At 40.3% G+C, this 27,431-nt stretch overlaps 1 protein-coding gene across 1 annotated transcript in view; it reads right to left on the minus strand.

The window, feature by feature from the left end:
* Positions 1-27,431, minus strand: part of myo16 (myosin XVI) — a gene marked incomplete at its 3' end in the record, with an annotated part of 59,112 nt that overhangs the window by 25,729 nt on the left and 5,952 nt on the right. Inside the window, exons 3-16 of the mRNA XM_020609290.1 lie at positions 20,853-20,923; positions 20,277-20,420; positions 14,725-14,833; positions 12,322-12,446; positions 12,057-12,182; positions 8,782-8,827; positions 8,190-8,340; positions 7,907-8,057; positions 7,424-7,534; positions 5,656-5,721; positions 3,651-3,778; positions 2,054-2,159; positions 1,134-1,251; positions 455-602 (exon numbers count right to left, since the gene is read on the minus strand). Coding sequence (XP_020464946.1) covers positions 455-602; positions 1,134-1,251; positions 2,054-2,159; positions 3,651-3,778; positions 5,656-5,721; positions 7,424-7,534; positions 7,907-8,057; positions 8,190-8,340; positions 8,782-8,827; positions 12,057-12,182; positions 12,322-12,446; positions 14,725-14,833; positions 20,277-20,420; positions 20,853-20,923 — 1,600 coding nt within the window. The remainder of the gene's footprint in view (positions 1-454; positions 603-1,133; positions 1,252-2,053; positions 2,160-3,650; positions 3,779-5,655; positions 5,722-7,423; positions 7,535-7,906; positions 8,058-8,189; positions 8,341-8,781; positions 8,828-12,056; positions 12,183-12,321; positions 12,447-14,724; positions 14,834-20,276; positions 20,421-20,852; positions 20,924-27,431) is intronic.

Consider the following 27,431-nt stretch of genomic DNA (forward strand, 5'->3'; position numbering starts at 1 on the left):
TGAGGTGTACAGTGGCTTCTTAGTACAATAACTCATAGTCACACTGTCACTCTAAAACACAAATGAACAGGGATGTGCAACACAAGCACAACAAAAACAATCTAATAAAAATAAATAGTACACATTCATACAAACACACAGTTCAGACAAACAGTGTACATACACAGGCTGTCAGATTTTGAAATGTGACAAAAAATATTCTTTTATGTATGCATGTGCAGGCAAACTTGCTGAGGATATCAAATATAAATGCATTACATTATCAGTGTTGGACTAAACTGTATATTGTGAGAGCTGCAGCATTTTAGCAGCATATATTTTGAGTTATTAACATATTTAAATCTGCCTAAACGTGAAGCATCACTAAACTGAGGGGCTCTTGTTGGACCTTATCACCAGCTCTAATCATCAGTCTCCTTTCACCAGTGATTTTATGCACTTGATAGCCACGTACCTATGAGCCAGAACGTTGTTGAGATAAAGTGCACTCTTCTCCTCAGGCATCAGGCCTTCAGCCATCAGATAGAAGATGCTGAAGCTGTGTTGGTGAGGAGGCAGGTGGACCAGACGAGACTTCTCCAGCATGTAGGTGTGGACACGAGCTTAAAGGTAAAGTGTGATAACAATAACAGGACTGTTTAAATATAATCTCAATGATGCTGATTATAGTTGACAGGACTGAGAATTCAATAACTGGCTTTCTATTCCAATTAGCTGGGATAAAATACTAAGATAAAAGAATAGGATGGGGTTATATTGCCCCCTGCTGGTGCTTCACAACAGTGCACCTGGCCTTACAGAAAACATTACTGTGCAGGAGACACAGTACCTCATGAAACCTGTATTATTATAAACATAGTGATCTAGGCTGTAAATACAATTACAACTATCTCAGTTATCTTGGCAATAAATACTCTATTTGTTTAAATAATTAAGATTTAAATGAAATAAAAAGAATCAACATTTTATTTTTGGCAAAAAAAAAAAAACAAAGTTTTGACACTTTATAAGCTTTTCAGCCTAACACTGCCTCTCATGCAAACTAAAAAATAAAACTATGATGATGAAAGTAAAGAATTACTGAGAAACAACTAGTTCACATCCAGTGCTGTAGTGGCAGAACTGTTGGTTACCTCGGAGCAGCATCCTCCTCTTATCACAGTATTGGATGGTCAACAGCTTCATAAAACGGCTTGAGTTGTTGTTCCTCTGGGTCTTTGCATGACCAAAGGCTTCCAGAATACAGTTCACCTGTATATTTCATCAAACCAAAGGAAAGACTGTCACTGCTTTACAATAACCCACTATAAAGTAAATATGCCATTACTTCCCATTATAATGAAACCAACTTCCAAATAGAGTACCATCTCTTTTACCATTAATAGATGTGAAATTCCACTTTATACCACTAGATGTCACAAATTTACATCATTTTTTTTTATTAAATATTTTTGTGCCCTAGGATGATTAGAGACTGAATATATAATGATGACTTTATCAAAACACAACACTTATACTCCCAGGCTACACAGCATTTAGTTACCCAACTGACAGCCTGAGTGCAGAGCAGGTGAATACTGTATTTTGTATAAACAATGTGTGCTCTTCAATGCCTCAGACGGCACTGCATCAAGAATCATCCTTGTCCTATAAGAGATATAACCACCTGGGCTCAGGATTACTGTGGCACACCTGTGTCAGGCACTACAACACATAGTTACAACCATAAATGCCTGCCTGCAGTCCCGACCTGTCCCCAATAGAGAATGTGTGGCACTGAAATGCAAATTGTGTCAATGAAGACCCAGGACTGTTGTGCATCTTAAGGCTTGTTTGCAGGAAGAATGGGACAAAATTACACCTGACACATTTAATCACTTGGTGTCCTCAGTCCCTAAACATCTTTTAAGTGTAGTGAAAAGGAACAGCAACATCACACCTTGTAACTTCCCACCAGGAGCATGGTAGCCTCAAGAGAAATCTAGGTGCAGTCTTGCAAATAGTGATCCTGCAAGCAGAAGATCATCTTGCAGACTCACAGGTCCGTACTTACATGTTTCATTCTGGATTCCAGCGCAAAGCCTTTGGGGCTGGAGCGGGCTGTCAGATGTCTCACTATGTGCTTGCATGCCTCAGTTTTCCCAGAACCACTTTCACCACTAGGGAGATTCAAAAAGAGACAGAAAGACACATACTTTTACTATTGTTTCATGTTATAATGTTGCAGTGTTTTATACTGCTGAGATGTAGTCACACATTTTCCACTAGGATGAAACACAACAGATAGAATAAACAAATGAATAGACAGAATAATACAATGAAACATTAGCTAATATAGCCCAGTACAGTGCAGTAACAGTACAAAAAACAAGCATTTTTGTGTGCTACACTCTCTGTTGGTGTCTCAGGCAAAAAGGTGTGAGTTGTTGATCATCAGTCTCCTACATACTGTATATCACCTCCAGTCATATGTCTTCAATGATCTGACATCAACACCTCAGAGACTACTTCTAATTAAATTCACAATCTATTCAATTTTTCTAAAACCGCGACTGTTGCTCTACTGTCCGCCACTTTCCACATGCTGTTAATGCCTCAACTTATCAGCCAGTGGAGACCAGTTTTAATTTGACACCGAGTAGATATTAAATCTGACATAAGGTACCTCTACAGTACATGCTCTGACACTCACCGACATGCAGAGAGCTGAGACCAGCATAGTAGCACCAAGCAGATGGCTTCATAAGTTTAGGAACCCTTACTAATGACTGCAGCGTACTGTGGTTTGTGGTTTGTTAGTGTGCATATGTGTGGCTCTGTTTCCTACTAACGGTCCTGCTGAGTGTGAAGTCCAAAGGCCTTTCTACTGTCTTTTCATTTACCGGTTTTTATTAAATTTCAAGGGCATTTTGTTAAAGCACTAGCCTCAGGGGATCATGGCCACTGATTGCCCTACATGTGTAGGAGTGGGTGAGTGTGTGTACTTTAGTGTATGTGTGAGGCGACACAAAGTGAAATGGAACGCTTGACTGAAAAAGAAGCAACAGAATGAGAAAATGCACAAGGCAAATGCACAGTACAATGTCCCTGTGCCTGGTATTACTAACACTGTGGGGACCAAAACCTGTTTACACTGCCACTCACACCAGATGCTGGTCTCCACCACATAAATCACAGAATGTTAGGGTGAGAACTCGGTATGGTTAAGTTTAGGCAAGTAGTGGTTATGGTTGAGGTCTACACCTAAAAGTCCCCACAAGGAATGAAAACAAATGTGTGTGTGAGATAGATGGAGAGCCTATGGCCAGGACTCATTAACTCTCTGCCCAATTGGTTACAACACAGTGGGGATGTCACCAGAGAGCTGGAACAAGATTTAATTGCATTCAGGGGGCTGCCTCTATCCATCCGAGGACAAAGAGCAAGATGCTGTACCGCTCCGAAAAAACACTGGACAGGTCTACAGCTCGGCTCTGGCTGAGAGCTATTAATCTTTCTGGGGGTGTTTAACAGGTGTGTGGCAAAGGGGTATGGACAAACCAGGTGGCCAGCTGAACTTCACTATTAGTCAGGTAATTATTTAGCTCTGTTGGCATTTTTGTCTCTAGGCACTGGGTTCATATTTGTGTGTTCAAGGAAGTGGGATGTACCTTAAAATGAAACACTGCGGGTGTCTCTCATGCAGCATCATGTGATAAGCTCTCTCTGCTGAGGAGAAGATGTGAGGGGGCAGAGAGGAGCACAGACGACCTGTGGAGCTCAGGTACAACTGACTCACCTGAAAGAGAGAGAGAATGGTAGACACAGTTCATCAGGACAGTGTACAACACTCTCACGTAACATCGATACACATGTGGGCAGAGCAACACAGAGGATAAAGTTTCAGCAAGACAGTGAAACAATGCTGAGTATAACTTTCCATACCCGTATGTCCAGTTAACTAACAAGGTGTTGTTTACCACTCATTATAGCCATGTAATTTAAGATGTGTCTTTGTTCTTAAGTAAAAACTATTTAAACTCATTTTAAACAATTAAACTAAAAGTGACCCAGACACTTTAGCACCCTTACTTTAAAACAGTGAAGCCAGCTTAATTAAAAGAGCAAAAGTAATTGCCTCCATATTTTTAGAGCTGTAACAATAATGTTATATGTAACAAAACATCATTCCTTGGGTTAGTTTAGAGATCCACTTCTAAAAATACTATTTTATTTTTAAATGACCAAGTATTTTAAAAAGTTGTGTTTAATAATGTAATAATTTAGGAATTAATAAGTTACAGTTCAAAAAGCATTAAAAACAACCACACAACCCGCTTTGCTGTCACACTCCTATCTGCAAGTACACCAACAGATGTCCTGTATCTGGAGGCAGGGCTGTGAACCATCAAACCGGAGCCGGTGACAGACAGACAGCAGATCACACACATTGTAAGTTATGTCCTTCTCACACTGGCTCCTTCCTACTCCTCCACAGACCCTCTCAGTTTGGTTTAGATTCCTAGAATGAATCCAAACAAGGGGTAGGAATGGAGCACCCAGAGGGTGGTTTGGCTTCATTCTGTCACGGCAGCAGAAGATGGGTACATCTCATGTCTCTTCTAAGACTGTTCTTATGTCCTCAGTCAAACTGAAGGTTGTTCTGGTTAACTGGTGATGTAGGTCATTCCATGTCTCTTATACCGGCTCTGAGGACTGAAGAGCAAGGACAGTGCTGGAGGAGCTATGACTGAGGAGACGTGAGACCAACCTTTACAGACATTTTTTGTGAACTGATCAGAAATCAGTTGGTGACTGAACACTTCAGATGAAGGATCTGAGGAATGGACGTCTCATGGTGTTCCTAACATGTTTCCTCAAGTCCATACTCCTCACGTTTTCCATGCTTTCCTTTCATCTTACGTGGGCAGGACTAAGACACAAGAAAACGACTCAAGTGAGGGAAACTAACTATTTTACTTTATAAGAGACATGAGATGTACCCGATATCTCCTCCAACAATCAACACCTCATGGGTCCATATGGGCAAACTCATACAGCTGTCATTAACATGTATTGGGCACGCTTCTGAAAAGCTTCATTCCAAAATGTTACTCACCATTTAAAATAAAAGCATAAACACTGTTGCTGATTGATATCTCAACATTAGTACAAATTATTACAATATTTAATAATTAAAAAAACATGTAATGATATGTTCCTCCAAGCATTGGAAGCATAAAAATACAGTTTTTTTTTAATGAGACTGATGTACAACAAAGTGGAAAGTAGCCTAATAATGTCTGTGTGGGTTTGAGAAAACCTGTATATGTGTGTGAGAGAGAGAGTGAGAGCAAGAAAAGTGAGAGAGTATGTGTGTGTTGAGCTCAGCTGAATCCCTCTCCTTCCTGGCTGATGCAGTGTTGGTCTTGTGCTGTGTATCACTGACAGGAAGACTGCATTATTTATCAAACACAAGGTCCATTTCATCTGCTTATGCCCTGCGAATTATACAGCAACCATGCCTTCTTTATAATTTTTGCAGAACAATACAAAGCCTACCAAATGTAAGGCATGTATTTAAGGTTTGGGACTGCAAATTCAGCATTTAAAGAGATAAGAGCAGCATATCTTGTAAGCCTATGTGAAACAGAGATCATTTAAATTCATACTTACCAGAGAGGAATAGATTGGAAGTTCTTTGTTTGGATTGACCAGCAGAACAATGTGCCCAATGTAAGTCTACAGAAGAGCAGAAAAGCACACACCAGTCATCTTCAACTCAGCAACTATTAAAACTAGAAGTTAATCCTAAATAATAAAACATTTATCTTTTGGGTGTGAGGTAGCACTAATTGTGCTTCAGTGGACTGACTGCGTAAAGATAACACTGACCAGAAAACATCATTATTAAGGTGGTAACAATCTCTATTAAGATTACCATCGGAATATGTTAGTCTCATAGCTGAGAAAGGCCAGGAAGTGATGATGTCAGTAATGACCTTTCTCCAGAAAAAGGTCAACCCTCCCATATAACATATACACAAACCCCAAGGCCATTTAGATAAAAAAAAAAAACACCACCCAATTTCAGACCCTTTCCAATAAACTGCTACCACTCTGTCAGAGTCCTGGAGCCTGTTTGACACCAGACTTCATCCCTCCCCAGTTCCTCACTGCTCTCCTCAGGGGTTTCTGTGATGCACTGGTCCTTCTATCCTGGCAGAAGGCAGCACATCACTTATCAAAACCCCATCTCTGACCATCCTGCTGGGAGCATATGGAGCGGTCATTGCCTTTGTCTTCCCTCTGTTTCAGTTCTTCACTACATCGCTGCTTTGTTCACCTATGTCTTAAAATACTGTATCTACTTAAGATCGAGCACACTAGGTACAGAATCAAGAACAATAAGAAGTAGAATGGTGGAAATGCAGAAAAATGATTTATCTGTTAACATTAAAAGTGTAAGCTCTGTTGTCAGTCAATACCCATGATAGCTGCACTTTGTTAACTCACTTTGCTGTCTTTTCACCGCTTTCTCTTCTTCCAAATGGACTGTACCTCAGTATCTAGCCCTCATTATTCTGAATTCTAATCGCTTCTCTTTTCCTCATCCACCACTCTATTTCCTTTTGTCATTCCCTTATCTGGGTCCCCTGCTGTGGCTAACCTCACTGTCTGTTGCCCATCTGGGTTTCCATAATAACAGACTATTACTGCCTCCTCACAAAGAAGAGAGTGCACCCGAAAGCTCCAGATTGATCTGATTCCAGTCTTTATAGAGCTCATTGCCAATGGAGAAGTGTGGGCCAGACTACAGTTTTAAAGAGAAGGAGAAAATGACAGGAATATAAAAGTGACCAATTGTTGGAGATGATGGCATTTTACTCCTAGTTATGGATTTAAGTTTCTGATCAATCTACAGTAAATGATATTGTTCTTGCAATTTTCACCAGCATGAGCGCATGTCTGTGTCTGTGTGTATTCACATTAGAATGCGGTAGCACTCTCAAGTCAACAGGCTGGAACAGAGAGAACAATGGATTCAACTTATTAACACAACCTGGTGAACAGACTAAAGATTTAACTGTGTTCATTAAAAAACTATTCACCACCACTGGCTGTAGCAGCAGTCATGGCTCACAAATATAAATATTAGGCGTTAGGCGCTAGGTTTTAGAGATTGAGGAGGGACCACGTGTGTGATACACTGTTTGAGATGAGTATATAAATCACAGCAGATCCCATGGGCATAAAGTAGGTGATCCAGGTATCACAACCTTGAAATTCCCAAACCATAAACACAACGCTCCACTGAAAACAAACAACCAGCGTGGCCCAGTTACTACAAGGAGATTGAATTTCTGTGTTCACTGTGTTCTAATGCATTTTTAATGTTGAGTGGGATTCCTTATTTGGTGGCACAAGAACAGCTGGTTCTTACATAGATTTGGTCATTGCCAAAGCGCTTCTGCATCTCATAGAGCAGGCTGCTGTCGGTCAGCTCGCTGAGGGAAGCCAGGTCGTCATTGGGTGCTGGAGGCATCAGCTTGACCTGAACAAAATATAGCCATGAGATATCATGAACATTCTGCAGCTCAAAGCAGGGAGTATTTTACATAATAAATGTTGGGATAGTGGTATCTATGTAGTTATAGTCCACTGAACAGTTTCCATGCTTCCATTTTATAAGCCAGGTTTCCTGCCTCTCTGTGAGCTAAGAAACTGCTATGAAACACCTTTAGATCCAGTTAAGTACTGCATAGAACCCAGTTTGTTTTCCTAAACCCTAAAAAGTAGACAGAAGCTGGATCTTCTCTTTGAAATAAAAACAACAAATGGAACGTGTGAAATCTGTGTTTTAGCATGAGACTCATCTGGACACTTATCTATGTTCTTACTACATTACTGTAAGAAGACAAGGTACCTGCTCAAGTTTACTGGCTCCGGAGTTAAATGGACCATCTAGGCCATTGTCCTGCGATGGCTGTCGGCTTAGTGAACCAAATGCATCTGTAAACATGGCACACTTCTCCAGCAGACTGTCCCGTTTAGCAATAGTGAGACCTAGGGGATGCCTGGTGGATAGGCAAAGAGTTGGGAAAGTCTTAATAGATAAAGCAATAGGATTTGGGGAAAAGAAGAGAATGTGGAGGAGTAGATACAAAGAAGGAAAACAAAAAATGTTACTTATGAAACTTTTGACGTACAAGTTTTTCACAGGAGTGTTGATGTCGTGAGAGCCTCCATCATAGTGTTGGTCAGTGGCGGGCAGAGGAGCGGAGGGGTCCTTCAGCCTCTGCAGCCAGCTCTCCTCTGCATTCAGAAGCATATCAGCTATGGGCTGTGATGCTGCAATGTCTGGTGACCGTACACACAAGACAGGCTAATCAGTATACCAGGGAGGGGAACGGCTTCATCCTGTCTTTTTGTTTTTGTGTGACTGACAACCCCTCAGACTCCCATGTCTTCCTCTGTCTTCCTTTCAGCATGTCTGCAGAAGGAGGTGTGTGGGGCTCCGAGTGAAGGGAGGAGGGGGTTGTCCTAGTATTTAATGGGCTTGTCTCAAATCTTTTCTAAGACAAAAGTAATGTCAGTGCACATATTCAGCTACAGACACGGATAAAGCATTTATTTATATATAAATGAAAAGGCTCAGCTGAATAAGACAAAAATCCATTTCATTATTTCTTCGCTTCATTACCTCTTGCCTTCCATAACACACTTTCCGAGTCTAACTGTGATTTTAATGTGTGTACAGTGTGCACACGTGAATATTTGTGTGAATGCCTAATGTGTTACCGGTCGGTTTTGCCCTGTGCCTCAGGAGCTGGCTAACGATGCTTGTCTGTAAGAGATGGCAGAAACACTCTACATTTACTTTTATTAGATTCTACAAACGTTCAACAATTTTCTAGGGCACTATTAAGTGTGCTTCTCTCAAACCATAAATACAATTACAAAAAAGCATTTCGTAGCAGATCCTCCTGGTTGGAAACACAGTCGTTATTTAATTTAATGCTACATTGCAGCTGTAGACATGCATATGTAAGATATACTGTGATGCAGACTTAGAATCGAAACGCTACGGTGTATGTCACACATGACAGGCCTGTACAAGAACTGCTCCAGACTGAGGAGATACTTTAATAATGAGCCCATCACATGTCACAATGGAACAACCCTATAGTTGTCTACCCACAGAGCCATGTGACAGCTGACACCTTTGTCCTCTATTGTCCTGTCTAGGCTTTAAACTCTGCTTGCACAGGCTGAATTCTGACTTGTTCTCCTTTACCCCTCATTACTCCTTCATTTTCTTCACCACACCTCGGTGCCTCGGTAGAGTAACAGCTATATCAAATCCACTAAGTGAGAAGCTCTATGTGAGGTGTGAGTACTGATTTGTGACCAGTGTATGGGATTGATTCCATTTATTAATAATAGACAGTGATCTTCCTCATTATTTCTTTGTAATGTAGGAAAGATGACTTTACTCAGAAACTTAAATATAAAGGCTGCATTACAAAATATAATATAAAATGACAGTGATTGATAATTAAACACAAGGACCCATGCAACTGGAGCTAATACTATGAAAACATTCTAGGAAAATAATCACAAACATCCCCTCTTAATGCTCAGTTTTCAAACTATTACATTTAGCTTCAATGCATTAGGAACTGAGCTTTATACTGTCAATCCCTCACTACCATGGGACATAATTTCTTCTGATTGTCTGGCAGATTTCTACTTAATATAACTACTTAATAGTTATTGTAGTTACTGCTGCATGCAGCACATTAAGCAGCAACTAACTATATGATTATGCTTGAACAACATGACAGGCTGGTAAAACCAACTATAGCACAAACTAAAATTGCAAACAAAACCTAAAAGTAAACAAAAATCATTTCCATTACTGATTCTTAATAGCTGATGGCACCAAAAAGGCTACCCAGACACTTCAGTAAAAGCAAATGTACATTAAAAAACAATAAAGTTTGCACCAATTAGAATTATTTTATTGAACATGGGGAGTACTCCTCAGAATACGAAAATAGCTATAACACCCTCTGTGGCTCTGGAGGAGCTTTTCAAAGCCTTAATCAAGTTAATTAAAACCTGCATAACATTATGGGAATTGTAGGATCCAGGGGCTACGGGTCTAGAAGTCTGTCTTGGCTTCAGCTGTATTCAGTTCAGCTTTTCCCCCAGCTTAGTGTTAAATATACCAACACACTTCTCTGTAAGTCACAGTTCAAAATGCTCTGAAAGTAGTGGAGCTTGTTTGTACTATAGTAGAGAATAAAGACACCATCCGCAGCATAAAGGAGAGTGACTTAACACATTCAATTGGCTGGCTGTAACCCATGCCAACAGCTGTTCACGTATGAGTCTACAGCTTCTCTACTGCCCACAAACCCTGTCAGCTGCAATCACACCCTATAAATACTGACAACACGTCAGCAGGCTCCACAAAATCTGAACTCCTCAGTGGGTCAAAGTTTAGAGGAGGGCTAGGAAAAGGCCACAATACATGGGGATCAGCAGGGGCAAAGTAAACCCATAGATGATAAGGTATCAGATTAACATTAAGTGCTTTGAATTGTTTGTACTTTTGGTTCCTCTGTTGCCACAGGTTTCATCTGTACCTATTAGAAGAAAGAATTAATCCATTCCCTGCATTCTTGAAATTTAAAACCCTGTCATTTTTGTTTCAAAAACCCAACAACAGGCTATTTAAAAAAATTCTACCCACATGAGAGCACAACTTTAAAAGCACTGACTCAAACAAGGGGAGCCAAGAGCCAGGGTCTCACATCATAAGAGAGTGAAGCTTAATTAGTTGCAGTAATGGGGTCAAATCTCTTCTTAAAGGGTCTTTGTAGTATGTACTGTATGCTGCACTGCAGAAGGGGTCTCCGAGTTTAACATACCAACTAAAGTTACAGTTTCCAGCCAGTGTTTCCAGGCAACAGTTTGCTTCTGATTCATATCATCTGTTAGTGAGAACAGTAATTTACTTGGCTGGCTATATGTGCACATCTTGCTCCCTTAATGTGTTACCACCCTGTGTTAACTGACATGTCACTGTCAGACTAGCTACAGTAGAAGGAAATGGTGACAGGAAGGGAGTGCTAAGAAGGCTGAGGGAGTAGTTGGCATGCAGGAGGCAAAGCAGCAGCACCAGTAAAGAGCTGATTGCTGAGGTGATATAGCACTGCAAGGGAAACCTAATCGATTCTCCAAACTGTTAGTCTGCCACTCTAAAGTCAGATGCACTTACATGTTACTCACACACATACACACACAGAGTAACTGAAAATGCGGAAAGCCAGAAAAATAGGGCAACACAAGGAGGTTATTATTCCATTCAGGACATTGCTGTTTTGAGGACTTGGACATTTAGTTCTGCTGATAAACTATGATTTGATCAACTAACAACAGGATGAAAGAATTGTATAAAAGAAAAGAAATAAAACAAAGGCAGCAGATCGGTCTGAATGAAACAAAAAAAGGCTGTAACGGAGAGGAACAAAAAAATTTAAAACACAATCTATTGGGGAAAAACAATGCTTGAAACTAGATGGAACTGAAGAAGCAGAATGACTCTAAATACCAAATGAATAAATTCTTTATCAGCAGCCAAGCACACAGCTGAGAAATATGATTAAATCCTGTTGGGTCAGCAAGATCGGTATGTAACCATTTCCTTTCCTTCATATTTGGACCACTCCCAAACCATCACATCCCATCGCACCGAACAGCTCACCCCCACTCCATCTGGAAATTAGTCTTCTTTCCTCTAAGAGAGACCATTAAACTGCTCATCTAAAATGCTATAACAAATGCATATGCAGGGCTGTTCTCCAGCAGTTTGACCACTGCTGATCGATAGGTGCAGTTTATTAGTATGCGGGGTAATGGAGGCGACAATCCTTCAATAACTTCTCTATTATTTCATTTGTTTCATTAATGACTTAAATCACATTGGATCATGAAGCTAGATGATTTGGATTTAGAGGACCATTTTATTAATGTCAAAAACATTTTGTAGTGCAGTTGTGAGTTACCTGTCCATATTTAGCAGCCAGGTGGAGGGGGGTCCAAAAGTTGTTGTCAGCAGGATGAGGATCTGCCCCACTCTGCAGCAGCAAGCACACCACATCCCTGTAACCACTGGCACATGCTATGTGAAGCTTCAGAGAGAGGGGCATGGCAGAAAAAGCAAACAACAAAACTACATTAAAGACTGAGCTGAAGAAAAAAGGAAACCAGTGATAGAAGGGAGACAGAAAAGGTGAAGTCACAGAAATTAATAAATGTGACCTTACATACCAGAGTGACACCATCATCACTGGGCTGGTTGAGGCTTCCTCCTGTGGCTACAAGTTGTCTAACATCAGACAACATGGTGCTGGGTCTCTGTGTCTTTATGGCATGCACGGATGACACATCCACACCTATAATACACAAACACAACACTGATACACTAATATACTGTAGGTTTTTTTGTTGTCATGCTCAAAAGAATGGCTTAACATTTTTGGGAAACGCTATTATTCCCATTTTTGCTAAGACCTGATGAGAATGTCAATATCCCTGACATATCAGTGCATTAAGCATAATGCTGGAGCCAGGAAGTGGCTAGCTTGGGCTAACACAAAGACTGGAAACAAATGAAACAGCTTGTCTGCCTCTGTCCACACCCTTCATCTAGTTGGTCTAATAACTTTTGCAGTATACCGGATTGAATTGCATTCAAATACGAGGTTTCAGTGTTTTGCAAAAGAAATTGTTTAATTTTTTTGAGTTTGTGTTTTAATGGTTGTATGGTGTCAGTGCTGAATATGCAATTTTAGGATTATGCTGGCTGTGTGTACAGCAAAGTGAAAACAGACACATTAACAGACCTCAAACATGTAAACACACTTATGATAAAACTACAGCATGGCAGTTCAAGTGCACGCTCAAAGGTACCGGTAATTGAAATGACACGTCAATAAAAATCAGAAAATCATCAGTACTTATACAGAGCCCAAGTCCATGAACATAATGATTCAAGAGTACAATGGCTTGTCTACTGGGATAACACTAGAGGGGTGTCCAAAACTATGAAGATAAATGCACTGGTCCATAATCACATTCATAAAGTGGACTCGACTTTGGTTGCTGTAATAGTGTGGATTGATTTTCAGTCAGTCTATACTCGGATAAGCTCTGGGGCACTAACTAATGGGACTTTCCCAAATAGACCGGTTGTATCAGCTAATCAATAATGTTGTTTTGCCAAGCAAATGAGAGCCTCAGGGTTTGCAGATATTTCAGAGATGCTCATAGGAACAAAAAGAAAAAAGTTCCAGTACTTACAGAATCAAGTAGTACATGAAACACAGGCTATGACAATGAGAATAAATACTAGAATTTTTATTTTGGCAAAGCACAAAAAAGTACTTTCTCCTCTTTTATCCCTGATGTACAGACACATGGACAGTCTCTCACAACCACACAAACTTGATGGGGAAAGAGACCATGCAGCCAAGTTGCTATAGCAACAGAGTCTGAGTGGGCCTGTGCGAGTTAGAGTGTTTCATTGTGGCACAGCCCAGTGCAATGGGAGGGTGGCATCGGGGGAGCTGAAGGTAGACAGAAAGAAAAAGATAACCACAGGGGCTAGCAGACACAAGCAGCAAAATAAAAAAAAAATGTAGCTAGGTAGTTTGAGTGAGCCTGATTGTGTGTATGGTGGACTGAGCATTGATGAGTTAGCTGCCTGCAGTCAGACGCTTGCATTTGTCACGTGATTCCATTGAAGCTCATGGGTGGCCAATGACAGATGGCTGAGGAAAGACCCTCCATCATTGTCTAGATCTGCTTCTGTCTAGCTTTGTCAGCATGATTCCCCTTCGTCTTTGTGTTTCCCTGGCAATTTTCCCTGCTCTCCCTCTGCCATACAGTGTCTGTGCCTCTACCATTTTACCTCTACTGTGCCTTTATTTCTGTTATTCACAGCCCCTGTGCTGACCTTCTCCATTCTCAGTGGGAGACAAGTGCTCCATTTGCAATCCACCATCATTAAGTCTGTGGGTGTACTTCACCTTCACACAAACACTGTGGGTATGACATATTAACCATTTACATTATCCCACTGTGGCCTACTACAGGAAAAGAAATATTTACTTTTCTTATTACATGTAATCTTTTTTTTTTTCATTTTCTGAAAGGACTGTGATAACATGGAAATGAGCTATCAGATTTCAATGAATCACACTGTTAATAGGGCTGGCGATTCATTTAAGAAGTTACATTTCTTGAAATTCTCTTTTCATCCCAGTGGTACTGAATACATTAAATGCACTGACAACATGGCAGTGGTAGGGCTGAAAAAAGCCTGACCAGTAATTTTTCTCAGCTCAAGGAAAACCACTGAATGGCCTACCTGCCTGTCAACCTCACTGCCTACTTGCTGGCACGCTGCCCTTGCATTCTGTACAAGCCAAGAGTCTCCCACAAAGTGCTGTAGACAGAAGTGCCTGTTTTTATAACTAAAGCTAGCAAGCTATGCCAGAGGAGGAAGCCACAGCAGCTTTTGGTTGCAAACGAAGACACACTGGAAAACTTGGGAGTTCACCTTGAATACAGCTCACAATGAATGAAATGTGAAATGTCAGAGTTATCCTTCTGTCTTACACTCTTATACAGTACAACACAAAACAAACAAACAGTCGTGCCAAGCTTTACCATTTTCCTCCAGGTGTTTACGTAGAATGTAGCTGCTCTCAGTTCCCTCAGAGGCGTAGTCCAGAGGAATGTTTCCATTGACGTCCTGCAGCATAACGTTCACTCCAGCCTACGGGACACAGGGCAGAAAAAAAAAGCACAGAGGTCACACACCGGGCCATTCATCAGACTGGAATCAATGATAAAGTGTGCCCAGTTATCCTGGCATCCCAGAGGCAGATAACAAAAACAGGGTGACATGAACGGACAATATAGTGAATTAAAGAACTCATTTAAAAAATGTGCCTCAGGGGATGAGACGGAGAAGAGCAAGGGTGTTGATTACAGTCACCCGGGATCACTGGGGTGAGCATGTGTTTATTCAACAATGACCTTGCCAAAGCAGTCTTCTGTTATAGCATGGGAGACCTTCCCCTGGGCTCCTTTAATGACTCTGATGATAGCACAGCTGTTGGTCAAAATATAGAATTGTTTTTCTTTGGGGGAACTCTGTTGCACTCATTGTAAAAATGCTCCTTTAGCAGTTGAACACAAATGTCTATATGCAAAATGGATTTCATTCACTTACTGTATGTGGACCTTCCTGCTGCCATTTTAATTTTTATCATCTCCTTTTTGGGGTTAGGTACTTTGAAGGGGCAGTTGTCAGCATCCAGCTATAAATTGCTTCCTGTTGTTTGACTAAACCATAAAGGACTAGCCAGTGTAACGACCGTAGCTGGATCAAGTCTCATAATAGGAATGGAGGACTGTAAGCAAAGATCTTTATTGTATATTTACAGCTAATAGAATTCTAAAGTCTTCGTTGTAGCATGGGAGAGAGATTTATGGTCTAGTTCTCAGGGAGGCAAAAAGGGGAAGGGATAGGGAAAGTGAAAAATGAGAGGAAGTGTGAGCAGGGAGTCTGCTGACAGAGCAACACAAACGCTCAGCAACCTTGAACCGTTTAACTGAATTATAAATTAAACAACTAGATTCATTTTTAATTCTGAAACATGTTTGCATACATTTATAAAACAAAGCAGTTACATCGTAATAAAGGCAGTGCAATTCCAGTTTTCAGAGAGTCAGTTCAGGTGAGGGTTGAGGTTTTCTTTGTACACCCATCTGGGATTTCTAGTGGGAGCTGCTTTTGCTCATTTATGAAGGTTTATCAGGGGTTAACAATGGGCATTCATTAACATTAACGACTATCAGCTTCTGCTTCATGACTATTCATGAGAAGACAAGAAACCTTATCGCAACGTGAAGAACAGCTTGAGGAACAAGAGGTGAGCTGGTCAGCTCGTTTCCACACAGCCCACTACCACACGCATACAGTATTTTACAAGCACACACCCCCACCACTCATCCCTCTGTTATCTTCTAATGACAAATTTCAACTGCTTCATCTATATTCCTTAGATTAGTGCTTTCACCCCCAAACAGTGATCAACTTCTTCATAATCCTGACAGCTCCTCTCAGGCCTTTTCTGTTAATATGCATATGTTTTTGTGTGTATGTGTGTGTACTAAAGAGGCATGCCAACCCAGACAATTCACTTCAAGGTCCAGTAAAAGTCAATAGGAGCCTGGCTGGATGAAGCTATCAGCTGACAGACAGGCCTTGCTCTGTGTGATAGGAGGCTGCCCTCACCACCCACCACTTTCAATCACAGCTGTACAAAAACCAGCTCTTCAAATGCTGAAATGTAGATGGTGCTCTGAGAACTGTTTTGTAAAAACATGAAATATAGTCAAATTTTAACTTCTACACCATGATGTAATCATGTGACAGACAGGCGTTGGAGTAAAACTGTTCTTAAAAGCAGTCGCAAGAAAGTAAACAACATAACAATAAACTGTAACAGATGGACTTGTCACTATAAAAGTAAATTATCTAAAGTTTCTTGTATGCCATACAAAGCTCCAAGACCAACAGACATATTATGATAAAGTAACCATAGGGATACGCCATTGATCAAGAGAAATAAATGATGTTTCTAAGCTCACATGACAGTAACTGACAGATATAAACGAGTTGGTGCAAATTCACAGGCTGCTCGGGTTAACAAGTTGACATCTGACCCTAAGCTCCCTGCCACAATGTGACAGATCCACTTCGAGTGTCCCAGAGATGGAAATCTGTTAATATCATGCTGCCTGTGGTTCATAATGACAGTTGTTACACTCAGTGGCTGCAAATGAATCAATAACAACTAGAAGATACAGATGAAAGCGGTCCCTAGGGCTGTCGCTGCTGAGCTGGACACCGTGGCAGCACAGGAGAAATCTAACCAACGAAAAGACATCCCATATACTAGTTTCAAAAACCTATATGGTGTTTATTGTGTCTATTGTGTTTAGAGATACATGGTTTAATTGTCCTATTTACAATCATATGTGTATTAAGGTTCAAAATAATGCTAAAGCTTTCTCTAAATGCTAACATGCTCATGCTATATATTCTATTTAGATTTTCTTACATTTTTGTTTTTATTCCCCCCAAAAATCTTTATTCTCAAGGAACCCTCAAAGTTTATTATCACTAAATTGTGACAAAAAAAAGGCACCAGAAGCAGCATGTTTTACAACCGAGCATTGAAGTTATTACTTTCAAACGATCGCACACAACATCTGCTCAGCTGTGCCGTGCTACACTAATCACATTTTAAAATCACCATAAAACCTTTTTGTCTGCATTTATTGTTTTAAGATTCACAACACAAAATATATACTCACATGTGCATCAGCAACAAAGTACTGACTTGGATTTAAGGATGAATAGCTTAGATTTTAGTGGTGAAACGTCAAAGGTCAGTTACTTCACTTCTGTGCCATACCCATGAATTTAACTGGTTGGTGGAGGCATACAACCGTGAAGTGGTATTTCTAGTTTCATAATTGTTAGACTTAGCAGGCTTGGGACATATATGAAAGTAAATAATACACTATAGGAAAGTGCAACAATGGCTTGATCAACCTGTATTGTATTTAGTGGAGGGAGGGATGGAGGCAGTGTAGAACTCTTTGCAGCCAGGGACTTGCTGTTAATAAGCACTCAGAGTTCAAAAGTTTCAATCTCAATGTTTACGAGCACAAAAAGTAGGTTGACTCTGCAGTTGTATCTTTCAGAGATTTGAACTGAAAGATGAGAAATAACATTTTGGAAAAGATCTTGTCCCCTGTGGACTGCGTCAGACGACTCTTGCTCAAGCAGGCACTGAAGAAGAATGAGGGCAAATCTGCAATTAACTATGACTCTTCACAGCTTTTTCCTGGGTTTCATAAGAAATGAAATTTGGAAGACATAACTGTGCTTCTAGAAGAAATATGAATTGCTAAGTACTAGTGGGTTGTGGCTTTGAATAGAGATGTCACAGAAGGAGAGAAACAGATGGAGATCAAGAATCTCTGCTGAGGCATCCTGATACCTGGACATGGAAATCAAAATGAAAAGGTAAGAAGTTCAGTCTGGTTTTGTTTGGTGATGAGACAATTTTCATACACAAATATTACGACAAGACTGTAATATTTTTATGTAACCATTGCTAAAGACTGCACATGTTTTAATTTGTTAAGCGACAGTCCACTCGATCTCTGCAATGCCAGTTAATCCTGCCAGGGTTGGAAAATGGGTTGGAATTTAGAAATGCTTTCTTCCCTCTCGTTGTGTTTGGAGGCATGAGATAAGAGAATTAATATTACACACCGTGTCCAGGTTACAACTAATGACGCGCGCACACACACACACACACACACTTTCTCCACAAGACGAGCTTGGTAACATCTCTGTCAGCAAAAACTACTTTGCCTCTCTGTGAAGAAACTGGTGACAGCAAATCAGGGACAGACAACCAGAGGACAAGGGGAGAAGAAACAGAGAAAAAGATGGCAGAGTAGGAGACAAAGGATTAGTACATATTAGCAGCACTACTCCTTCCTGTGTTAATCAAAGATAAGGCTGCCAGTCAAGCTCTTGCGAGACCACTGTTTCACTTCTCATTAAAATATAAACCCATTTCATTCAGAAGGAAGATTTTGAGCTTACAGCTCTGATAAAGCAGCAGTGAGAGAACAGAGCAGAATGACTGGGCATTGGCAGGGAATGGAGGAGATGCAAGTCAAAATGAATGAATGGAAGAAGCAGGATATTGCCTCTCAATCAAAAATATGGTTTGACAGAAGATATTTTTTACCTCAGCACAGAGAAATGGCCTTGGGCTCCCCCTTTTAGAAATCATCTTCCTTGCTGATTAAACCAGGATAAAAACCTCAAGTGTTTATCTTACCCTAAAGAAAAATGGCATTTTGGAAATTAAGATGTTTCAAATCTCCTGTCTTAGTTGTTTAGTATTCCCACAATTCCACAAGCATGCAGAAAGGCACGCTCACACTGAAGCTTATGCAGTCACATAATTAAGCATTTGGTATCAAAGGACATTCAAGCTGTGAAGACAGAAAAAATGTTTTGATGGAAATTTGTTCTTATGTGATCTTTTTTGCAGTGCTGAAACTGAACATTTCACTTTCTTAGTAATGCCCCCATCCCCCCTCAACCCACTGCTCTTTTCCAGCTGGGGGGGGTTCTGCATAATATGAACTCATTAACTAGGAACTTGTTCTGCCTTTGTAATGAATGGAAGGCATTTAGTTTCTGCCTCCCTGGGAGTAGTATTAAATCTCTCTCTCTTCTGGCATTAGCTATCATAAAAGCATAACTCACTGAATAAAGAAATGCATTTGGCATATCTACTGTATACCATACCCTGCTGTACTAACTAGGCAGCCTGCTGAATCTTTGCAAAATGCATGCAAATACAAAACACACAACACGTACATAAATCCAACAGTCATACAGTACAGGATAACAAATTCACTCTGCACACCCTTTGTGTGGCAGCTCTTCAAACATATCCATTCCTCTCAGTAAGAGCTCTTTCCTGCAGCATAGACAGGTAGCTAGCAATCACTCAGGCCTCAATCAGCAGAACTGGCCTGTAAAGAACTACAGACTGCAGTAAACTCTCCCTGGGTCCTAATCAATACCAGCACAGCAGACTCAGCCCACTGAGTGACAGGGCTAGATGTGCATGCCCTCCTCTGCAGCTGGCCCTGCTCTCATTATGAACCCAATCAGTACAACCACAGCTCTTGTTAAGACGTCCTCCACAGAACAGGCTCTTTTTGATATCATGCTAATGCAGAGTTTCTAAATATTCTCGTTTTCAGTGATTCAGCTGGATATGTGAGAGAATGGAAAGTTGTGTTTCAGGCCCTCAGTAACCCAAAACTCTTCATCAACAGAAGATTCTCCACTTGGACAGAAAATTCTGGATGACTAATGTGAATCCAGTCGGTGCTTCAAAGCTAACTTGAAACATAAAGCTTCTCTGCCATCCCATTCCAAAACACTAGTCTAATTTGTAGCTGGCACACTTTGAATTGAAAGGATCAACAAGGAAAACACAACTGTATCCAAAGAATGTATCCGTGCCTGTCTGTGTGTACTTGTGGTATAACCATTCTCTCCCAGTATAATACGTGTTCATGTTTGCATGAGCATTTCTCACCAGCAGCAGCAGCAGCACCATATCCGCATGGTCACACACACATGCTACATGTAGGGCTGTCCAGAGGTCTTCGTCCTGCAGGTTAACATTCAGGCCTCGTTCAATCAGAAGCTCTGCCGCGAACACGTTGTCATGCCGAGCACACTGCAGAATGCAAGGACAGTAGATTTCTCAGTTATTCAGTTTCACAGATGTTTATTTCCTGATGCATTGCTAACAATATAGAGTGCATGAGTGGTTCAGTGTATATCATGTAACAATAACAGTATGTGGAAAATGAAATGCAAATTTTTTTATTGCAACAATGGTGCCTTGTATGCAAGAATTTATGAATGGTTAACGGGACACTACAATGTTGGGGAAGTGACAACTTAGTTCCTCCTGGTATTTTTTAGCAAATTGTAGCATAAAATGCGCACCCTCTGTGCAAAATGATGGGCAGTTGTCTCTTTTGTTTTGGCACACATGTGCACACTAGGGCTACTTTATTAAATTCAGTGATCATCAGTCTGAAAGCCCAAATGTTTTGCTGCAACAAGTTAACCATTTAATCATAGTAATAAGACTTGATTTTACCAGATGTAGCAACGATCCCCCGGAAGAAATGGGAGTGTTGGGGTCAGCTCCCTCCTTCAGGAGATGTAACACTGGAAGACAACAAACACCCATAGCTTAACATCTGTTGTATATTAAGACGACACTTAGTGCCTGCTCTACAGGCACATACATACAATACTTAGACAGACACAGCATGCCACTCACTAACAAAACCAGTATGTGCTAGGTGTCCTCTGACTGTCCTTGATGCATCAGTGCAGATTAGTGTTAAGGTGGTGTGTGCGTGTGTGTTCATTAACTCCTTGTTACTGTAGCAGGTCAGAAAGCCTCTGGGTTACACACATTCACACTGCATGCTATACTGTGAGCTCCGAGCCACACAACCCATTCACACACTGACACAGATCTACTGAAGAAAACACTAACTGCTGCAAACTTGTTCAGGCAGTCAGTCATAAAATAACGAGCAGGGAGTAGACTAAACCGGGTCACCGTGATTTTACCATACCACTGGTGTATTTCAAATCAAAATTTACAAAAATAAATGAAAATACAGCAGGAGACAGTGAGTGAAAGAGAAAAGGAGCGTACTCCAGTGTGTGACAAATAAACAGTGGGCTGGACAAACAAGTGAGAGCATGAGATGGATACTGACTAAACCCTGGAAGACCTTGTATGAGCAAAACAGCCACCACTGTTATGCAATCTACACACACACACACACACATACATTCTTTGTGATCATCACTTACAGGCGAAGTTATTTGAGTTCATACAGAGACTTAAAATTAATTTCCTGGAGACTTACCCTAACCTTAACCAGAAAGGCTGCTTGCCTAACCTTAACCCTAACCCTAATCTTAACCAAAGCCAGCACTTGCTCTAACCTTACACCCTGTCTTTTTTGTAAAATTCAATGAATCAGTCTTGGGGTCCAGCCTCTGGTTCTCTCACAGGTGACTTCCAGACCCTGCAAAGCAGTGTGCTTCCAGTATTCCATCCACACAAGTATATATAAACAAGACCACATCCACACATACAGCAAGCATGTTTTAAAGCACTAAATGTTTAGTTTTTCTGAAACTGTCTTGAAGAGGTATTAGTTAAAAATCACAATCATACAATTCAAAAGCACCACAAGCTATAGTTTCTAGAGTTTGTATTGTACAGCATGTGTATACTATACATACAAGTGTAGGTCTGCCTGCATTATATGTATAATTCACAAATACAGATAACCATGTCTGATGTACAAACTCTCATACATGCATAACGCATCCATCCCCAGTCCCAATATCTATACATTAACACTGCCACTAATGTTAGTTATGACCATTATTATACAGTATATTATTAGATGAGATTATTATATGTTAAAGAGTTTGAACAAGAGTTGAAAAACAGCCAAATACTGGAAGGCATTTAATTTACAAAGAATAAATGACAGCTTCCAACTGTCACACTGAATAAGATACAACCCACAAATTCATGCTATTTATATTTGAGAAATTACCTATACATTTATCACTTACCAATATTTTCATCAGTTTGTTTCCAGCCAGTTGACTAATGAATTAAATGACTAATCATTGTAGAAGTTCTGCACATGCATAGTTAGCAAGCAGACCAAACCCACACTGAACAGACATTTTTCCAGTCGCCTAATAGCCGTCAATGCTTAATGGCCTTTAAATGGTTGACGAGAAACCAACTGGCCAACCTTGGAGCACAATTATCTCCCGACTCCTCAACATATAGTATTCTATAGGGGCTCAGGACTGTAAACCACCATTTAAGGCTCATCTAATGCTTAAGTACTTACCAGGGAATAAATAATGATCTGGCTTTCCTGTCTATTAAAAAGTATATCATACTGCTCATTAGTGACTGTGGAGCAGCAAAATTCAAGCATGTGAGGCATCACATGATTTGCTTCTTCCGGTGATTGTCAGTAGTCAAGACAATCTCTTGTGTATTAAACTTCCCAGAGCCAGTTAGTGTTTGTCTTTGAAAGAAAACCCAGAGTTTTATGGCACATTATTAAATGTCTCTAAAGAAAGGTCGAAGGTCAAGAGCTACAAATTGACCCTGAGGCAGGTGAAGAAAAAAGTAAAGCATTTGTCTAGCAATAGTGCCATAAGGAACCAATAGTATTAATGTTCCATTGGCAGGTTTGTCATGACCAACCACTGTTCCAGTTTATGTGTGAAGCCACCAAAACTGCAGTGCGAAGGACAGGCTGCTCTGGCAACTCTATAGTTAGCACCATTAGTGTATTTCATTGTATTTAGATGGCGCTCTGGGTTTATAGCAAAGCGTTTATGTCTGTTGTATTGTAGCTGAAGGGGAAAAGGAACACTGGACATGACTGGTATTTAAATTTAGTGAATGATTTACAGGTACAGTACAACAGTTATATGATTGTCTGACAGCAACAGCAACAATTTCCTCTCTATGTTAAAGGTTTGTCAGCTTTTGACTGACTTAGCTGACGAAGCATGTGCGTGTGTCTGTACGTGTGTGTCTGTGCATGTTATCCATTTATCAAGAAGCTGCAGACAGGAAAAGGGAGAGTGGCCATAAAGCAAAATTTGACTGTCATTTTGTGGAAAATTGCAAAGCAGCTGTTTGAGACATATGTGGAGTTTCCATGGCAACCAGATAGGAACTTGAAGCAAAGAGGAAAAGAGAGAGAAATGAAGAATGTCTCCACTCTTGAAAAGGGAATTTAGATATACAGTACCTTCCCTCTGTGCCAAGAAACAATATCACTAACCTCTACAGCAAGCCATGTTAGTGATAACAATATTACTCTGTTGAATTTCAGCTTCTTAAATTGATATGATGCACAAGCCGAGTGAGCATGCGCGGTAAATACAGTACATGACTGAATGTTCTTATCTTCAGCCTTTCTTTTCAGTTGTTTCGCTCGTCCATAAATTTCTGGACCATGATATTCCATGAATTTTATAAAATCCCTGTAATGCACCCTTCATAATGTGCTGCTTACAGCAGTATTGCCAATTTTCTTCCTACAGAAACCAGATGTATTCTCCCCATGTGCAGCATCATTCCTTGGCAGCCCCATATGAGATTTGTTCAAATCCCACACCCTTATAAATGCTACTGTCTCTTTGGTCCTTATCATATAGTCATAGCCACAAGAGTGAGTCTCAGCTCACTGCCCCACGTCTGCTTTCCAATAATGCTTAACTCTAAATGCAGATCATCTTATGATGAGTTTTGTAATGAAGATCATGCACCTCCTGCTTACTTGTTCAAGGACAAGATGGTTTTATGGATTACTGGCACATGCCAAAGTATTTGGAGGACCTAAAATAAGGATTTACTTCTTGTTTTTAATGTTAATTTATGTGCTGTAACAGTGAAGGAAAACATCTATACTAGGGATGGGATGATGGGATTTTTTGCTGCATATGATTTGATGCACAATATGGTGTGTATGATTTGATTCAATCACAATACAATTAAAAATTAAATGTCGACAACATAGCAAACATATATTGACTTATGTTCTGTTAGGCTATCTTATTTACACAAAATATGAAGTTGCTGGGGGACAACACGATATATATCGCTAGACAGAAAGATACATATTGGGGCACTTTTGTATTGAAATATACTGAATTTTGATACAATGTCCCAACCCTAATCTTTACTGAAGATTACCTGTATATCTCTGCGATAACATGAGTTCACAAAATCATTTGCTCCCTCATCTACCGTATTATTAACCAAATTTATAAACCAAAGGTTTCATATTAGAGGCACAGATAAATGAAGCTTCCAAATGATGTGGTTGACAATAAAGAGATCCCTGCTGTATCAGAGTGAGAGATGTGGGGTTTTAAATCAGATTCCAATAAAAGATAACATGATGTTGTCTCTGCCACCTCTGTGGGCCAAGGCCCCAGTTCTGTCAAAACATGGTGCAGGTGCTAGACATGTATTTAATAACAGCAAAGAAACATCACTGTTCTCCTCTAACATTCATATTTTTCTTGAGCACTGATACATAATGTTTGGAGGTTCCCACTACAGTGTAGTACAACGCCAGCTGTCTGACACAACCATTACAACTACAACTGGTGTCTAGAAAACATAATTTCCTTTGAAAAGCACACAACAACATAGAGAAAGACAGTTTGGGATATACCCTAATCTGCATGAACACAATTTGAATAAACTGATCTAAATCAGCCCATTGTATGATCATTAAAATATTTATGTCTGTTCAATATCGGGGACTGAGAAGGACTAAGAGCTACAGCGCCACCTTATCATTGCATTCCTTGGAAGTTAAGAAGTATTTATTGTAGAGCCAATGGGACAAAGGCCTGTTTAAACGTCCACAAAACTGGCTGCTTTGTTTGGCAAGGGGTATTGCTGCAGGGCTGGATCAGCACAAATGGCTGAACATTATACACCTGTAGCACTTGATACACATGGTGTTCTTAGGGTATGATTCAATATTATGAATTGTGTCTAAAGCAGTGCTCCAAAACACCACCCAGGACTGAAAGCTATTACTGATACTGTTTGCTGCTTGCTTCACTTCCTCACTATGGAGAAGTGACTGAAGTCTGTGAGTCACTTTCACCTAAAGACAGTGGGATGATTCTCTGGGGATCATGAAAGTCTTTCATGCCGATGTATCCGGTGGTTGTCAAGATATTTCTACAGAACTCTGAGAAACTAATCACTTAAAAAAATAGTCATCTTAAATGTATCTATTTATTTATCAACTCACAACATTGTGCACTTTGTGTTATTCCAGGAATCATCATCTCAGTATCAGCAGACACCAAAGTGTCATAGTTAATATCATTATACTGTCGAGAGGGGAAAACATAATAAAAACTGACTGTAGCTTCCATGGCCATGACAATAGCAGCAGCTGTGTCGCTTTGATGAAGTTAAGATATTGGTTTGGGAAAAGCAATTTCACCAAATGTCACAAAGCAAGTAACTCCGGTGTTTGCCACAGATAGGAACAGAGAAGCGAGATGAGGTACGTATGCTTCTATCTAACTATAGGGCTGTGTGTTATTGGTACAACTTCACATTAGCCTAACAATATCCTTCACCACCTGATGCCTCTTTCCTGCTGCCTTTCAACACAGTCCATCAGTCTCATTTCACACTTGAAGGTTATCCACAAGATGAAAGTTTAATGATAACAATGACAATAAAATAATCATATCTGATATAAATATTTTGAAACTGCTTGGAAGAAAATCAGTAATCAAATTTCCTGTTTAACATTTTTGTTCCTGGCAAAATAATTGCCACTGAGTTACAAATAGAAATCTCTTATTTTTTTTACCCCAGATTACCCTCTAGGCTCTCAGTGCAACACGTGTTGCTCTGGTGAGGGTTCTATCACCAGGTAAGTACTTGTCGCCCTGCATAAAAGAAGAAGAAAGCTACGTAAGTCAAGTAGCGATGGTGAAAAAGCAGTTATCACTCAGAGCACCAGCACCACAGAGGAAGGCTCAAGAGCAGTTACTTCAAGGGGGTCTGGACACTCACAAATAGACAGAAGCAGAAATTAGGTCAATAGAACAAGATAGGCCAACTTGACATGAACAGAACATAAAGCTTTCAAGCAGTCCCTTGACTCAAGGAGTCTGTTGGAAGTGAGTCTGTCACTCAGGCAGTGACTTCTGTTTTGTATAATCTTAAGCCAATTCCTGCCTTTACCACAGAAAGGCAAATTGTAGCCTGGTATCAGTTCAGTGCCACAGTGGAGCTTGGGTGGTGGGGTAGACATTAGGCAGAGGGGTATCAGATCTGATTCATGCCAAGCCAAGGAACCCTGCTGCAATGAAACACCAGCTGCTCCCACAGAGCCTAGCTGAACCTCACTGGCTGCCAGGGAGCAGAGATTAACACAGTGACCTGCCAAGACTACTGGTAGGACTGACACAGATACAGCCAGACAGCTGGATAAATAACTGGCATAAACAAAAAGAAAAGACAGTAGGGCTGGATGAATATTAGCACCCTTTAGAGTAAAGTGTGAACACCTCTTGAATCTTATAAGTCTGTTGACTATCTGATCTCATAAAAAGAGACTGAGAATTGATTGTGTTTTTACTGGGAGCCCGGCCACACTCCAGCATTAAACTGAGGCCTGAGGGTAGATACGGTTTTCTGTTTATCCAACATAAGTTCTCATAGTTATTTTGCCTGACTGATACACTGACAGACACAAAGACATATTCCAGACATGTTACATGTTCACAAAAAGCAGCAAAATAACACAACCATGCTCAATACTTTGCTGTATGTATTTTAAATACTATTATATTGTGTCATCTGTATTTATAGAAATAATCCTAGTGCACCCAGTAATGGCAAGTCACCATTTGGAACTATAAACTATACATTTCCAAACTCTCGTCACTGCCGCTGAAATGTGTAGAAGACAGAAAGTAAAAGCAAATGAGGTTGTTTTACCTTAAGTCCAACAAAAAGTGCTGCACTGTGGAATTACTGTTTGTGCTCAACAGACATTATTATCTCATCTAAGGTATTTTGTCCCTGAGAGCTGTTTGCGTCAGATAAGATAAA

This window comes from Monopterus albus, unplaced genomic scaffold, assembly GCF_001952655.1.
Source record: "Monopterus albus unplaced genomic scaffold, M_albus_1.0 scaffold99.1, whole genome shotgun sequence".
Lineage (NCBI taxonomy): Eukaryota > Metazoa > Chordata > Actinopteri > Synbranchiformes > Synbranchidae > Monopterus > Monopterus albus.